The sequence below is a fragment of the Seriola aureovittata genome, chromosome 1 (assembly GCF_021018895.1).
Source record: "Seriola aureovittata isolate HTS-2021-v1 ecotype China chromosome 1, ASM2101889v1, whole genome shotgun sequence".
NCBI lineage: Eukaryota > Metazoa > Chordata > Actinopteri > Carangiformes > Carangidae > Seriola > Seriola aureovittata.
This window is the reverse complement of record NC_079364.1, coordinates 18,595,587-18,611,904: the sequence shown is the minus strand read 5'-3', so window position 1 is coordinate 18,611,904 and position 16,318 is coordinate 18,595,587. Positions and strand designations below refer to the sequence as shown.

The window sequence follows — 16,318 nt, the reverse complement described above, 5'->3', positions numbered from 1 at the left end:
CATATCACTAATTGTTGAAAAGTAATTTCATTCTTCATATCATTATGTGAATATAGGAAATGATAATTGTTGGGGGGGTGGGGGTGTTTTGGATGAATGTCAAATCAGAGGCAGATTAAAATATACCATTTATGTGGAAAGATATAAGCATTAACAATGACATTTCTTTTGAGGATGTCTTTATTCCTCCTTGGATTAAGATACTGAAAATAAAAAATAACCATAACAAGCCAAAATGTAATGTAACACAAAACTGTGACACCCTTCGCCCAATGACGTGGCATCACCACAGAAGGAGAATTATGCTTCTTTTAACACTTGTAGCTGTGATATGATGACAGTGTGTACTAATTTTTTAGCATCACATTCAGTAGTCTGAGTACATTTACACATTGTGGTTGGGTCAGTGCAGAGTTAATTAATTGAACATAGAAAACAGCAAAATGATAGAAAAGCAATGTTTCACTTGTGTGTCAGGTTTTAATGGTGTGTACTGAGAAATGGTACTGCATTAGCTGTGAGTGTGCAAGAAACTACTCAGTTGACACAATTGGCTAACTGGAAGATTCTTCTTTATTTCATCGACACGTTGGCACAGAGCCTTCGTCAGGGTTATTTATAGAATGTGTGGAAAAAAACGCCTATGTATATGCTCTACAAGAAGGCTAAATCCTTATCTAACTGAGAGTTAGACACATGGATGACCAGCCTCTAAAGTATGCTCAACCTCTGACCCAGAGGTTACAAATTAGAAAGCAAAAATCTTAGTCATAAAATACCATCGCAAAAATAAGAATTGAATATAAAACATAGGAAGAACACCATAGGCACACTCCTCCTCCTTTATAAGCACTGATAAATGATTACCAATATTGGTCTGTTCATGGTTTTTAGACATTTTTTTACTTTATATCTTGTTGTTGAGCCTTAAGTGCTTGCTAACAAGATCTTCTAATTGTCAGATTGTAATGGTATACAGTTGTATGCAAAAGTCTGGGTATCCTTGGGCATATGACATATATTGACATTTAAAATTAATTATTTTTTTTGCCACTGTTAATGCACTGTTGATATTTAATTCATGAATTATTAAGGCAGTAATTTGTGGTTGCTTACAGCTGGTGAACAAAGCAGTATGACAAATGTCACATACAGTTCAGTCAACACCTCTGATACAGTGTCAACTACATTTGAACTTCACATAGATAAGATGTAATGCAGCGCTGTTGTATTGGGTTAGATATGTTAAACAGGTTCACTAGTGTCTTAGCTACATAGTCCAGCAACTGCAGCAACACTAAAATGATTATAAATCAATAAATGACCACATGGTCACATGGTGCAAAAGAGTGAAGTTAAAATTGTAGCAGCTATGCCTCATCCTGAAAATATGGTTTGAGATGAGCCCATTTGCCTGACAAGAGCTGTCAGCCTTCTGTGATCCACTACAATAACTAACGCTGCACATACAGTTCTCGGTGTCAGCACTGGTCACACACAAACACACACACACCTACGCACAAACATAGAAATGCACAGATGTACAGATTCACTTATAATGTATAACCAGGTTGCCGTTTAAAAGCCAGTTAATGCATGAGCAGGGATGTAATCACATCACCCTGTCAATGAAAGGCTCAGGTGCAAGACAGATCAACATGCACACAGACACACATCACATACACCATATGGAAATGCATCCATACACATTGCTTTGAATGGAAATAAGACGAGAATATATTCCCAAACTATACAGCTTTTTTTTCCCAAACAACACCTGCGCCAGAGACAGCACAGCATGTGTGTCAGTGTTTCCTCGCAGGTTGAGTTTATTTTTGGTGGTCTCGGCTCTGAAATCTGGCACCTGAAGGGTGTCTGCCAAGCAGCATTGCATTCCCAAGCAATCACAGTAATTTGTCCTATATTATTGTTCCATTTGGCAGATATTTCAAGTAATCCACACTTTGAACTTTAATTCTATGCATTAAAGTACAAACAAAAATCTTTTGGGGTTGGCCACCTCCGTACATTCAGTACATGAAAAAAACATTCCCAAATTGAACTTCCTTTGATTTTCACTGTTAACATCTCAATAAGAGCAGTCACCCATAAGGAAGCAGGAGAAAATACTGCAAGAGCCAGACCCGAGGGTCATAGATGAACCATGCAGAAACAGTGAAATCCATCCTGTAATAAATATTACATTAAGACGTTCCACCTCATCACTGTGAAGCAAGGCATTGCCTGAGAAGCACAAAGGTTCCCTGTGGGCATGAAGAACAGCCACCCAGCACAGTTGTCCTGGTTATGGAAGAGAAGGAAACAATGTTAGGGTTGCTAAGATTTTTTGTGCCAAGGCGAGAACCCTACACTACTTGGGTATTACCTCACCGAGGCAGTATCTAAAGACTATACCCCCAGCTCGCCTTGAGCCAATTTCATGGCTGATCTCCTCGGTGTGAGGGGCTACGACAGGTCAATTCCACCACAGCAGGACAGACTTGCCCCATGAGGTTCAGGGGCCTGTGACAATGGCTTCACTTCCAGCACATAGTGTTGCTATTTAACGGGTCAAGACCAAAATCCAATACAAATTAAGGAGAAGCCTAATTATGCATTAATGCACTGGAAACATTGATGTAAATATTCAGTTTCCTTGTGAGCTGCCTGCATACTTGAGGACCAAATATTGATTCCTGAACTGCAGTCTTGAAGATTAAATCAGAAGAAAAGGCATCCTCCAACTAAAAATTAAGAAGTAAAACCACCCGAAGTTGGGATGAAAAAGTTTGGGAATCATAACTCCAAATACTATTATGATATCTTGCATTCCAGAGATACTGCAAAGCAATTTGATCACAATCCAAGGCTAAATGACACTCAGTGACACTGCGTTCCGGCTGATAATGATTTCATCCTTTATTCAAATTGTAAACCCAACAGCAGAACTCCAGCAATGTCTGGATACTGCTTCACATATTCTGCCCTCGGCCAAGATCTTTGTCAGCTGTTGTAGAAAAAGCATACAGTTTAGCAATTTCTGAGGTGCCAATGAGCAAGTATCCACTTTTTTGAAATGGAATCTATATTAAACTATTTTATAGTCTATAAGAAATAGACTGACAGGGCACATCCCAATCCTCTTGATAGCATCCCAGTTGCTTCAGAACGTCCATTAAGCAACGTCCGTTTCTGATGATGAAAGCACAGCTGGATCACCTGTCAGTCGGCTTTAACTGGTCTTTACTGACTTTTGATTATTTGTATTTGTCCATATATGGGCTCTCCATATAACAATAATAAGGGGACACACTGATTACACCTGCCATCACAGCGGTGTTATTTCCTTTTTCTCTCCCTTATGCTCCTGTAAAAACCTGCAATCTGTCCACAGATCAGTTGAACCACAGTGTGTAGATGCACACTTTCCCAAAACAACAAACAAAAAACATCCAGTGAGTGGCAGTTGTGCAGAAGAACATGTCTTGTTAATGAGAGAGGTCAGAGCACCTTGAGGTGGATGAGCTACAGCAGCAGAAGACCACGTCAGGTACCACTTCTATCAGCCAAGAACAGAAATCTGAGGCTGCAGTGGGCCCAGTTCACCAAAACTGGACAGGTGAAGACTGGAAAAAACATAGGCTGGTCTGATGAATCTGGAATTCCGCTGATGCTCCAGATGGTTGATTCAGAATTAGACATCAGAAGTATGAATCGATGGATCCAATGTGCCTTGTGTCAACAGTCCAGACGTCCTCGTGGTGGTGTAGTTATGATGCGGGGAATATTTTCTTGGCTTTTCTTTGGGCCCCTTAATGTGAATCAGTCATGGTTTGAATGTCACAGCCAATCAGAGTATTGACAGCATGAGAGATTGGTAGCATTAATGTGCAGCTGACAAATCTGCAGAGATTAGGTGAAGCAGTCACGTCAACATGGAGCAGAATCATCTCGTGGAATCCATGCCACAAAGAACTGAGGCTGTTTCGAGAGCAAAGGGAGTCTCCACCCTGTGTTAGCATGGCGTTAACATGAACCCTCTCTGCTGGCGGCAGTGTTTTTTTTTCTTTTTTCTATTTTTATTAAATATTCTTTTGCATCTGCATTTATTGATATTTTGTCTGTGCTTTTATTATTTAATGATCCACATTGTGATTAGAATGTTTTAGGATTTGTAGAAATAATTTAGATGTCTTAATATTTTAGGAAAAATGGAAATTATTATAAATATATTTCATATTAAAGTCTAGTTTCTATACCGACACACCAAGATTTTCAGCCTCACTTGACTGAGTTGATAACAATGAAACAATGAAAGCATGTTCATATGCTGAAAGACAACAAACTCTCCTCCTTTCTCCGACTATATTATCCATGATACAGATTAAAGGAGGAAATAATAGATCATAAACAGAAAAAAAATTTCTATTGAATAAAGAAAGTTGTTTATGGCTCTTTTGTTAATCAGACCCACTGTTAATAGGTTCATATTTAACAAGATGGTGAACCAGAAAACAAATAAAATCTAAAACTTGTGCACCACTTCAGCTGCTTCTGTGATTATTCTGTCCATTTTTGTAAGAAACTGCAGTGTCTGTCATGGGTTTTCAGGGCAGTCCGATCAGCTCCAGTGTCCAATCATGAATGGACTTCCAATAAAGGAGTATGTCATTCCGGTATAAGTCTTCTGCAAAGGCTGCTCTCATGTACCCTTGCTCATGTCTCTTCAGGGATCCCTTCACGCTCCTCGACCCTTGCTCCTCTGAGCAGAAATTAGGGCATTGGGAATGGCCTTCATGATGGTGGACCAGGACGATTTCTGGGTCAGGCGAAGAGTAAAGAAAAATCAAACGAGGGAACTGAGCTGTCTGTGGTGCTGCAGATCTTTATTCATCATAGAAATCAAACCAATGTCAGGTGTAGTCATATGAAACACAGATTACGAACAGTTTTTACAGAGATTCTCAAGATGTGTAAAACTGCAAGTCTCAACCAAAACTGACACCAACATTAATTATTTGTATAAACTATTGAGTTATAAATTTGGAAAATGTGCTCAAAGAGCTCAAGACCTGTGATATGGTCAAACTGCATGTTGTGTGTATACCATAGCAACATTCACAAATAATAGGAAATGCTTCTCTCTGTTTTCAGGGTTTTATAACATCTGAATAATAAGTTGTAGCAGCCACATGATATGAAATTTGGGTTACCAATTATTTAACAGAATGATCTTTAAATTTCCCGTGTGTGCTTTTGCATAAAAAAGAAGGGGAAAAAAAGAAGAAAAAAACAAACACACAAGGAGTAAATTGCTAGCCTGACGTTGATAAATGCGCCCTTGCTTCACTGGACTATGCTGAGATAATTGACTTGGAGCAGATGTTGGGTTATTGTATAGAATATTTTAATAAGTCACACTTTGTACTGTGACTTGTGCTGCCGTGTTTGTCCAGTTGGGCAGATGTGCCTGGCTGCTGTGGTCTGACAGTGATTAATGACAGGAGGATTGTGATTCACAACATGATGCACCAATACAATATGATTGATTACAATAACAGATTTGCATTCCTCTTGAATACGGTTAGAAAAACTGAAATGACGATTCTCAGAGGAATGATAAAAACTTGTAATCAGAATAAGCAAAATGTTTTGAGCTTCTTTTGGAAAACCACATCTTAGACTGAAAATTTGGAGCTAATGATCTTTCGTCAAAGGTAACACCAGAGCGCTCAGAGAAAAACAACAAAACATGAAAAGAGGGAAAAGGACCAACTGTAATGCACCAGTTTTTATTTATTCAGTCATTTTTGGTGCTGCACAAGTGATCAAACCACCATATTTCCTCCATCAATCTATTCAAGATTGCAAAAAATCTGAATTATTTTTAAATATATTTTGAAGCAGCACAGGTTTTGAAGGAGCTTGATGGGATTCAGGGTCATGAATCGAGTCAGCATAAAAAAATAATATAAATAGGTAACTCAATTAAAATGAGAAAACACTGAAACTCACACCTCGAAATGTAAAAGCAGCAATAAACAGTACTGTATGTGGGTTTATTAGTAACTAATGTCTCGCCCTACTAAAGCATATATATTGAAAAGACACTTCTTGAGCCCATTCTAATGAGTTCCTGAGAGGTTGTCCCTTAACTGCCATCCAACAGGATACAACAGAATTATAGATTTGCTTTTGCTCAATATTAAATTAGTGGAGGGAAATGACAGGCTCTCTGAAAAGCTAACTGCTGGACGTGTTTGGCAGGAGAAGCAAGGGACAAGTTGCATTGCTAATGGGGTTCAACTTTAGACATCCCTGTCATTAGTGGAAATACGCACCATTTGAGCAGCAGAAGTTCTGCTTACACATAATCTTTGAAATTTTTTCCCTCTCTGCTTGCCTTTGACATACGCATGAGGAAAAGCAGGGAGTACATTAAGAAAAACTTCTGCCAGTCGGATGACTTTAATTAGAGGCGTAACTTGTCCAATTAACAATAGATTCTTCAGTTCTAAAAACTGAAATGTACAGTGGCCCTAATGTGCAAAAAACATTTAAGAAAACAAATGATCAAAACAAAGTAAAATTAACAGAAAAACATGGCGAAAAAAAATAGAAAAAAACCACAATGACATTTTTAGCATGACTTATAGGCAAATGATGTTGCAATTGCAGACAGGAGAATGGTTCCAGGAATTTACTATTATGTGCTGCACCTCCCACTGTGTTTCTATGAAGAGAGGATGAGACATGCAGTGGTTTGAAACTATTCCTCTTGCAGTCTGAAAAAAGAGAAAAGAAAAGAAAAAAGAAAGAAAAAACATTGTTCGCAGTTTTAAAAGCTTAACTATTGCATATAAGTTTGTACTTTGAAGTAGATAGTTTGATTTTTACAAATGTTAGTGATTTGTGTGAGAAGGATCTACCTTTGGTCCATATCTAAAATGATCATACAGCACATTTGATCTAAAAGACTACATTACCTGTACTTCTAGATACAGTGGTTGTAATATAAAGTTCACTTTAGTCTGCACATTTTTGGCTGAAGTTGTGAAAGTATATGTAAGTAGCTGACAGCTTGTCAAATTGATCCATGGGTAATCTCTTCTGCTCTCACTCAGAGGTCTGCTTCAGCCGTGAATTTGCAAACCTTGAGCATTTCTCTTAAAAGTCAATCTAGGCTGCTAACCTTTTAAAGAGCAAACAGCAACATTTCCTCTTCCTTTTGCTCTTTTTGTCAGTGACATCAGTTAACATAAACTGACATTTTAGTCTGGCATACTAATGGTTTAACTGAATGAATGGATGCAGGCGCAGTTATACTTGTTAATTGAGAAATGCAAGAGGTTTGGGATTCTGTGCCAAGGTAATGATCTGTTGCACATTTTGTCATTAAGCCAATAAATCTCTTTGCTACCAGTCATTAAACCTAAGGGCAAAGTTGTGTGAAGTGATAAAAGTGAGTTTATTTATGGTTGCATACTTTCATTTTTGTCTCTAATGGATGGACAGAGCCAAAATATGCTGCTTTCTCTCTTGAGTCAAAAAGAGAAGCGGTTTACAGCTGCATGCACATGAGAGACTCAATTAAATATTAGAAATGACAGTTACAAACATTATTTAATTATTTCCGTTTCCACTTTTACAGAGCAAGGTACTGATTTAAACCCTCATGTAAGTCAAACTGCAACATAGGTAAGCAAAACCCAGATTTTAATAGGTTTGATCGGAAATGACAAAATCATAACATTGTTGCCAAGTGTAATTAGTGGTAATAATTCCCAGGCTTTGTCAGTTTTGATTATGTATACAATATTTATATTATTGCATTTAAATTATCATTTTCATCATTATTATTTTCATTTGATGATTTCCAACATGTCAAATTTATTTCAAGAGTTACATGGCACAACAGTTTTTGTAGTAACAGATGTCAGCATAATGCATGGTTGAAAAGCTAAAAAGAAGAATGTCCTTTGTTCATGAAAAGTAAGCATTTTTGAAAAGCTGTTTAAATCTAAATAAGTACTCAAAGAATCCCTGCCCTTATATCGATGGTCAAAAGGAAGCTCTGACCAGTGGGCACCAGATTCATTAGAAATCATCCACTGGGGACCATGTGTTTACAAATTTCATAGCAATCTGGTCAGCTGTTAACAAACTGTATCTTTCTGCAAACAGAAAATGTTACACTCCTTCAAGGAGGCTCAGGGGAGTCACCAAACTTGAATTGTGTAAGCCTAAAAATAAAATACTTGTGTGAGTGCATATACATTATATACATTATAGATGTATAACAGAAATGCTGAATTCATCATAAGAAATTGTTTCCATTTTGTAAACTATAATTCTTTTTACAGGGAACAGTGTAATAAACATCGTAGATGTTTTCTATTAGGACAGTGCCAAGAAAGATGGAGGAGTGTCTGAGGATTTGTATTACACAGAGAGCAATTCATATCTATGTCAAAATGAGTCCATTAGGGTGTAAGGGTCCCTGACTTGGTAGATTAATTATCTAGCTGAAGCTTGCAAGTTGTACTTTAAGTGATGAAGGAGGCTATTTGCTTGTGTAATGCTCTTGATTTGCATGAATTTTTAGTGACTAAGATGAAAACTCTGAGTGCTGAGCTCAAGCAACAGAAGTGCAAAAAGTTAGAAGTAAATTCCAATAGCAAATTGCCTGTGCAACACAAAACTATCTGACCCCAGTGTATCAGAAGTTATCTTGTGTCTGTATTTAAAACAGTTCAAATGTATAACATGAAATATAACTAATAACTAAGAAAACTAGTAAGTAAAATTAGATTTTTGCTGCTCTAAATCTATCTTCACCACAGAAGGAGGTCAGTGATGATTATAAGGAAATGAAAAATTTATAGTACTATACCCAAGGCCAGATGTGCCTCTGGTGACTGCATAGCTTACAGACACTGTACTGACACTGTTTGCAATTAAATTTGAAATGTATCCATTCCATCACAATGTCTCACAAGTTACTTAGTGACGGGTTTCTGGTAATTAAGTAAGCGATGGAGAGAAATGTTTGATCAGATCCTCCGTATTGACCCTACTGAGACTTTCTACAGATGACTCGATTATGGCTGAAGGGAGTAAGACCCAATAGGGAGATTCTACTCTGTACCTTGCTCTATACACAGTTTCTATTATTGGTATTACATCGATATACATATTACATGAGTAATTGTATTTGTTTGTGTGAAAGGTCTGATTGAAGGGCTGAGTGATGTAGCTAAGAACATGATTTCTTGAAACATGGCACTTTACTTTTATGATCAAAGACAAGTTGGCGTAATTTAGGAAAATATGTTACATCTTCATTATAGATACAAAATACTTCATCAAGATTTCTAAGTGATTTTAAAATGTTACTTTAATTCATGTTGCAAACTAGTTTTGGGGCTATATTTTGCAGTGTTCTTGTGGTATTGTCATGACCAGAGGCACACAGTGTGCCTGCTGATAACTTGTGAATGGTTAAAAGCTGGCATCAATTACATCCAATCATATCAGCTCCTCTGATCCTGTGAAAAGCAGTGCCCTCAGCAGCATGACTGACTGACCCTTTAGGAAAGGAGTAAAGAGTCCAGACTGTCCTCTCCTAAGAGAAGAAACAAATATTCTCTCAGAGAGGGACAGAGGGACACCACTTCAACATCCACACACTGCTCTCCACTTTGACCTTTTATAATCACTATATATGGTGGAGAAATACATTTCTCACCTTTTATTATATCTTCAAAGCAGAATCGTGCTAATTTTGCAAAATTATAGGAGGCTGTTTCAAAGGAGGTCTTTCCCCAGCATTATGCCCCTTGTATGTATGGCCATTCATTATACGGTGTAATTACTTTTGGATATTCAAAAGCAAAATAGAGAAAAATCAAGGGAAAGAGAGAGAGACTGAGAAAACTGTTATGTCGTTTCTGGGGTTGAAGGTGCAGAACATGAAATGTGCCCTTTTCAGTAGTTATGAGTCGCATCTTGACAGTTCAATTTGTTCTGCAAAAGGCTGCCAAAGACTAAATCGTCTTTTTTTTTTTTGGCTCACTCACTAGTGATCTTTGTCGCTGTCTTGGACACTGCAGGTTGTGAGATATCTGTTTCTGTAAAGGTCTCACAACAATATTTGATAGCTCTATTCCTCATCAGGCCCGTATTTCTAAACTTCTGTCTCTTCACCTTCTGGCGGGGAAATTGGATAGTGAAAACCTCTGTCCTAGATCACATTTAAGAGAGAGATGGGCTGGTGACAACCAAATAAGCAAGCTCTTACTCTCTTTCTGCAGTAAGTTGAGAAGCTGTATTACTGTCACAGCTATAGAATGCAAACTATACTAAAAATAAGCATTTACTCATGTAGAGGAACAAATCAAACATTTTTTCACTATTTGAATTTACCTGAACCAAAAGTAGCATCTTGATTTTTTCTTTTTTCTCATTTTCTCACTTGTCATCATACTCTCGGTTTTTCATTTGAAGTTTGCAAGTGCCTCCCTAAATATGATTTAAGACTGACTGAAGTGTTTACTCGAAAGCGTAACGCTTCCCACAAACACCCACAAAGAGGATAAGTATATAAAATTTAGTGGAGGCACAGCCCATCAGTACCATCCTCGAATCTGAAACAGGATTAGTCTGCCTATTATCAGCCTGTCAGATTTGCTGTAATGAAATTCAGTAGCACAGAGCAAGAGATGGGGATGTTGACATTTTGGTTACAGGAGCAAAAATGATTTCCTGACCATACAATAACCACATGAAGTAGTTACTGACTGATCACTGCAACATTTAAGCACATTTGGGGACATACTTACGTCATTTAATTAGATATATTTATTTGCATGTAAAGTAGCCAAAGTAAGCCCATTTTGTATTGAAACTCCCAGGCCCAATCAGAGACATAGGGGGAAACAAAGCATTAAGCACAAATAGAACATTTTTGAAACACTGTCTTGACACCATAATGCCTCCATGTGGAATTCTTTTCAGTAGTCAGGGCCATGAGTGACAAGGGAAACAGAGCCATTCACAGTGCTTATGACTGTCAGCATCAGTGGCAGTGAACATTGCACACGGGCATGCCAACGTCATTGATTTATCAACTTGAGTTGAGGGCATTGAGTCATTTTTCATGTTTGGCATCGGTGGCATCCAAGTGATGCAAAGTTGACATTGTTTTCAAGTTCTGCTTTAGCATCTCTGAAAAAAGACTCCTGAAGTTCTGTAACTGAGGCAACTTCCCTCTGTCCCCCAGAAAATATCTGTACTACGGAGAAAGAATATGTGATACGGTTTTGTTGTGTGTGATATAAGGTTGAATAAATATCCTCTTTTTGTTACAAACTGGTTTCAACTTTTTTGACATAATTCTGACAATTTCTGTGAGGATTTTGTTGTAATGTCCTCACTCATCTGTTGAGAGCATACTTCAGGTTCTCTTTAATTCTCTGAGGCATGTTTCCATTTAAATGTAAATTTTTCTTCCAGTTCCAGTTGCAGGTCTGTTTTCAGCGCCTTTAACACACACATCATCTTCATCCACTGACCATAATGATTTTATACATTAAAATGAATGTGGTATGGAAAAAAGTTCCATTGATCCTTTTTAATCATTCAGCTGTGATCTGTGATGATTCAGTAGTGAAGTGTTGATTATTTCAGTGGACTGAGATTGAGTTTCTATTTCCTATTGTCCATCTCTCTCCTGTAGGGTGATGATGTCCTGACAGTCATCAAAATGAAAGCACAGTGGCCAGCCTGGCAACCACTTAATGTGTAAGTAATTTATCTTGATTATTATACACACATCAGAATAAATAGTAATGAAACACTTCTTCTTTCCTGAAATATTACATTGAAAATTTTGTAGTAAGTAAATGTGACTCACTTTCCACTTCATGAGTTATTCATTAACTTGCATCTCTAGTTTTTAGTCTGATGGAGGTAAGATGGCTATATAGAAAAACATTTACAAGGTGAAACACTGATATGGATAAACTGGACACTGTGATATATCAGGACTGATGGTGTATGGAACTTAAAAGTCAAGTAAAAAGTCATGGTCTTTTGTAGGTAGCTCTTTCTTTTAAATCAGATGCATTATTTTTTTATAAAAAAAATAAAATGTATATAAAAATAAAGTGGGAGCCCCTGGGAAGAGACGCAGGTCGCGGCGATGCTGGTTCTCCAAGCAGCCTCAGTTCCAGAACTCCAGCCCGAGCCTCAGCCTCGATCCTTCCAGCCAGCGCCCCCGTCGAACGTCAGGTCCCTTTGCACGCTGACCCGCTGTCTGACAAAGACCTGGAGGACCCTGACCAGTCCCCTTTCAAGTGAACTTGTCTTTCAAGTGAACTCGTCTGGCTGTTTTTCCGGGGTTCCGTGGTGGCCACAGAAGACGAGGACATCATGGCTACCGTCACCACAGGGAAACTCAGCCTCAGCCCCAGCCCCAACTGCCCCACTATCCAGAACCTCTGCTCTCCTGTGACCAGGAGCCCTCGCCAACCACCCTGGCTGATGCATCAACTATTCCAGCTTGGGGGTCCCAGTTGACATTTAATCGGCTTCTGACTCAATTCCCGGGTCGACCATCCTGGCTGACGCATCAACTGTCTCAGCGTCGAGGGTCCTGGTAACCTCCTCCCTTGTTCCTGAGTTAGTGGATTTGGACAACGTCTCACCTTCTCCTCCTGTCCTGTCGGCGGTCCGGCCGACTCCTGTTCCTGATTCCCTGTCGACGGTCCGGCCAAATCCTGCTCCTGGTGTTCTGTCGGCGGCCCAGCTGACTCCTGATTCTGGTTCCCCGTCAGTGGTCCAGCCAGCTCCTGCTCTCCGTGTTCTAGCAGCGGTCCAGCCAACTCCTGCTCCCCATATCATGTCGGTGGTCTGGCCGACTCCAGTTCCTGATTCCTAGCCGGCGGTCCGGCCAATACCTGCTCCTCGTGTTCTGTCGGCGGCCCAGTGTACTCCTGCTCCTGTTACCCAGTAAACTCCTGGTCACCCTCTAGAGGAGCTCCACCTGCGACGCCAGCCTCCTGCTGGCGGGCCTCTTGTTTGCCGGTCTCCTGTTCGCCGGAATTCTCCCCTCCAGAGGGTCTGCGCCTGCAACACCGTCCTCTGGCTCAACCTCCTGAGAGACCCGGTCTTCGCCGCCGTCCTCCTGCTCGCCGGTCTCCTGCTCGCCGGTCTCCTGCTCGCCGGTCTCCTGCTCGCCGGTCTCCTGCTCGCCCTCTGCTCCGCCTGCGCATTGGCTTCCTGCTCGGCCTCTAGAGGGGCTCCGCCAGCAACGCCGGCTTCCTGCTCGACCTCCGGAGAGACCCCATCTTCGCTGCCATTTTCTTTGTCCCTGTTTTGACCCTGGCCATCAGAGGATGCTCTCCTGCTCTGCCCCGGTGGCCCCAGTCTCCTTCCCTTGCCCGGTTACTTTCCTTCCTTTCCTGTCCACTCACACTTGATTACAAAATCAATCCAAAAAATATTTTGGCCTTTAAAAACGACCCACAGATGGAAAGTATAAAGCATCCACAATTTGCTGTTAAAGAGCGGATTCTCAACCACTGGTGGGACCACTTAATAGGAATTACTTGATATATGATTCAGCAGGTTCTGTAATGTTTTAAGGCTCAAGGTGAGACCATGCAGTATGCTAATATCCAAATTTGGACCTGGCTTGTTGATCACTGAAAGTCCAGCTCAAAGGTGCCCTGAAACTTCCTGCTACACCATGCTTACAGTGTGAAAGCTCATTTACTCCTAAACTCACAGGAGCCATTTCATCTCTTATTCATGAGAACAAGAAGCTTGTTGGCTCAGCTTGTACAGAAGAACTGCAGTGGTGAAGGCCTGTTCTGTGTTGTTTTCATCAACCACAGGGCCTCAGTGAGGGCCATGAGTTTCGTTTCCAAAGGGGAGAAGAACAGCTTGGAATAGAAGTAATGATATCCACTATGGCTAATTAGCTCACTCAGTGCTGTGTATGCAACCAGTTAATTGTTTCACACAGTGATTGTGTACGGGACATGCAGGACTGTGTCACATTAATTACATTGGTTTTGAGCAGGAAAAGAATAGGACGTTTTGTATTGATAACTACATGGAAGTGTCCTCACCGTGAAAGCAGGCTGGAGAAAGAAAGAGAGCTAAATAAAGGTTTTACTCAACCAACTGGAAGATGCACCTTGTTCGGCTTTAGCAGAGCCTTTAGAGAGGTCATTAGCTTTACATATTAGCTCCAGGAAAACTGCATAAATGCACATTTAGCATGTTTCATAGTTGGATGTGTGTTTTCCAGTTATACAGTGTAAATATGCATGTTTGTGTGTCTCCATGTTTGTGCCTTTTCTGGTGTACGTACTGTATATAGGCATGTCTGTGGAAAGAGGGGTTTTTTTTCTGTTTAACAAATTTTTTCTCTTAATTGGTTAATGATCTCATCTCCATTCAGTTTTTCAAACTGAGTTTTTTTTTTTTTTTTTTAAAGGTTGGTTGTCAATTAAACCCTCCAAAATTCCTTGCTTTGACAAAATAGGATGAGGAAGAGAAAGAAACTGGGAGGGGAGAGAAAGGAAAACAACTGGAAATTGCAAGGAAGTGATTAAATAAACCTTCTGAGAAGACTAGGGTGAAATTACATTAAAGGTGCTTCTTTTTTTAGGTCAACGATGGGGTTAAGAAGCAGTATATGTACTTCAACTTCATTCTGTAAAATGAAGTAGCTCCTCTTAAACCAAGCTTTCAATTTCATTTGACTATAAAGAGCAAAATGATTGCTAGAACAAAGGCCAAAGCAGCTGAGATGTAGATGGAGAATAGAGGCGGGAGATGAGAAAAGAATGAGGCTGAAGAGGTGACAGCCATTATCACACATATTACAGCAGTATGTTTACGACAGTGGCTCTACTTAGACCCAATACATACTGTAACAGGGAAAAAAGTTAACTTTGTAAGAATTATTTTCCAGAAAAGAAGGTATTCTAGATATTTGTGCAGCTTATTTATACATACATATGAGGATCACCAGGCTTTTGGTAAATAAATAAAGTCAGTAATTAATCAATACAAATAGTACAACAAAAAAAACAAAACAAACGCATATAGTTCATTAAAACTACAACCATTTCGGGATCACTGTGCGTATTGACAAAGAAATTGAAAAGCTGATGACATGCTCCTATATTTTTAATCAGTAATATTTTCTCTCTGATTTCTATTGTACCACTCAAATGACTCAGCCTGTGCCCTCTAAAGACAGCATTTCCTAAAATACTGTAGGTGAAGCAACCAGTAAATGTCATGCTCTATCACGGCTTCCTGACCACATATGTGTCTGAGGCGGTTATTGTTCCTGTCTATCTCCTCACTACTCAAAATAGTGCAGTTGGCTGCAGTGGGAACGAGTAAGACTCAAGATGCAGTCAGACTGGCAGTTAGGCTAAAAGAGCGGCTGTACATGAAAATGCCATTTTGATAAGAACAAACTGAAACTGAAATGTTTGACTCGTCTAGTGGACAACTGTTGTCCCATAAACTGACAAATCTTAGATAGGCTACTTTAAATATTTTAAAGATACCAGTGCCTCAGGGCTGTGCTTCAACCTGGAATTTTTTGGACACAAAAGATGGTGTGTCATGATGTCTGTATGAATGCCTGTCTAAATTAGAGGAGGCAGAGGCTGAACTTGAATCATTTCTTCATCATCTAAATACAGAGGAAGTGGAGGTACAGTTTAAAGTAAATGTAGAATGGAGTTGCATTTGCTAAAAAAAAACCCTCAAAAAAATGAAATTTTACTCAGAGCTTGACATTTAAATTTTAGTTATGTCACTGACTACCTACACAGTAAAAGACTGAGAGTATCAGTAGGCAGGCTCTGAGGCAGCAGGTATATGCTGATAATGCCAATCCAGCTTCTCTAGCTTTGGTATGGAAACTAGATACTGCAACTAAAACAGACTGCCAGTACTTTAGACGCTTGCTTTGGGGCACCAATCTGAGTTTAATAAAATAGTATTTTCAACATTGTCTAGTATGACACCTACCATATTAATATTTTACTTGTAAAAAAGTATAAACACACAATTCAAACACACTTCTCTCAATCAGTCTCAGTCAAACACACACCCAGTCACCTCACAAGTGAACAGCAGATTCTAACACAAAAACGGATTTCACAGCAATTACTCAACCTGTTTTCCGTAGGCCTTAATAAATAGATAATCCTCAAACCTCCACACAGCTTCTCTTTGTCTCACTGTATCCTCCCACTCTCTACCAAATCACACTAGATTCTAG

General features: G+C 39.4%; 1 protein-coding gene across 2 annotated transcripts in view; it reads left to right on the top strand.

Moving 5' to 3' along the window:
- The window catches only part of spon1a (spondin 1a), a 65,807-nt gene that overhangs the window by 36,226 nt on the left and 13,263 nt on the right, over positions 1 to 16,318 (top strand). For both annotated transcript variants that reach the window (XM_056383208.1, XM_056383214.1), the window contains exon 7: positions 11,738 to 11,802. In XM_056383208.1, the coding sequence (XP_056239183.1) occupies positions 11,738 to 11,802 (65 nt within the window). The remainder of the gene's footprint in view (positions 1 to 11,737; positions 11,803 to 16,318) is intronic.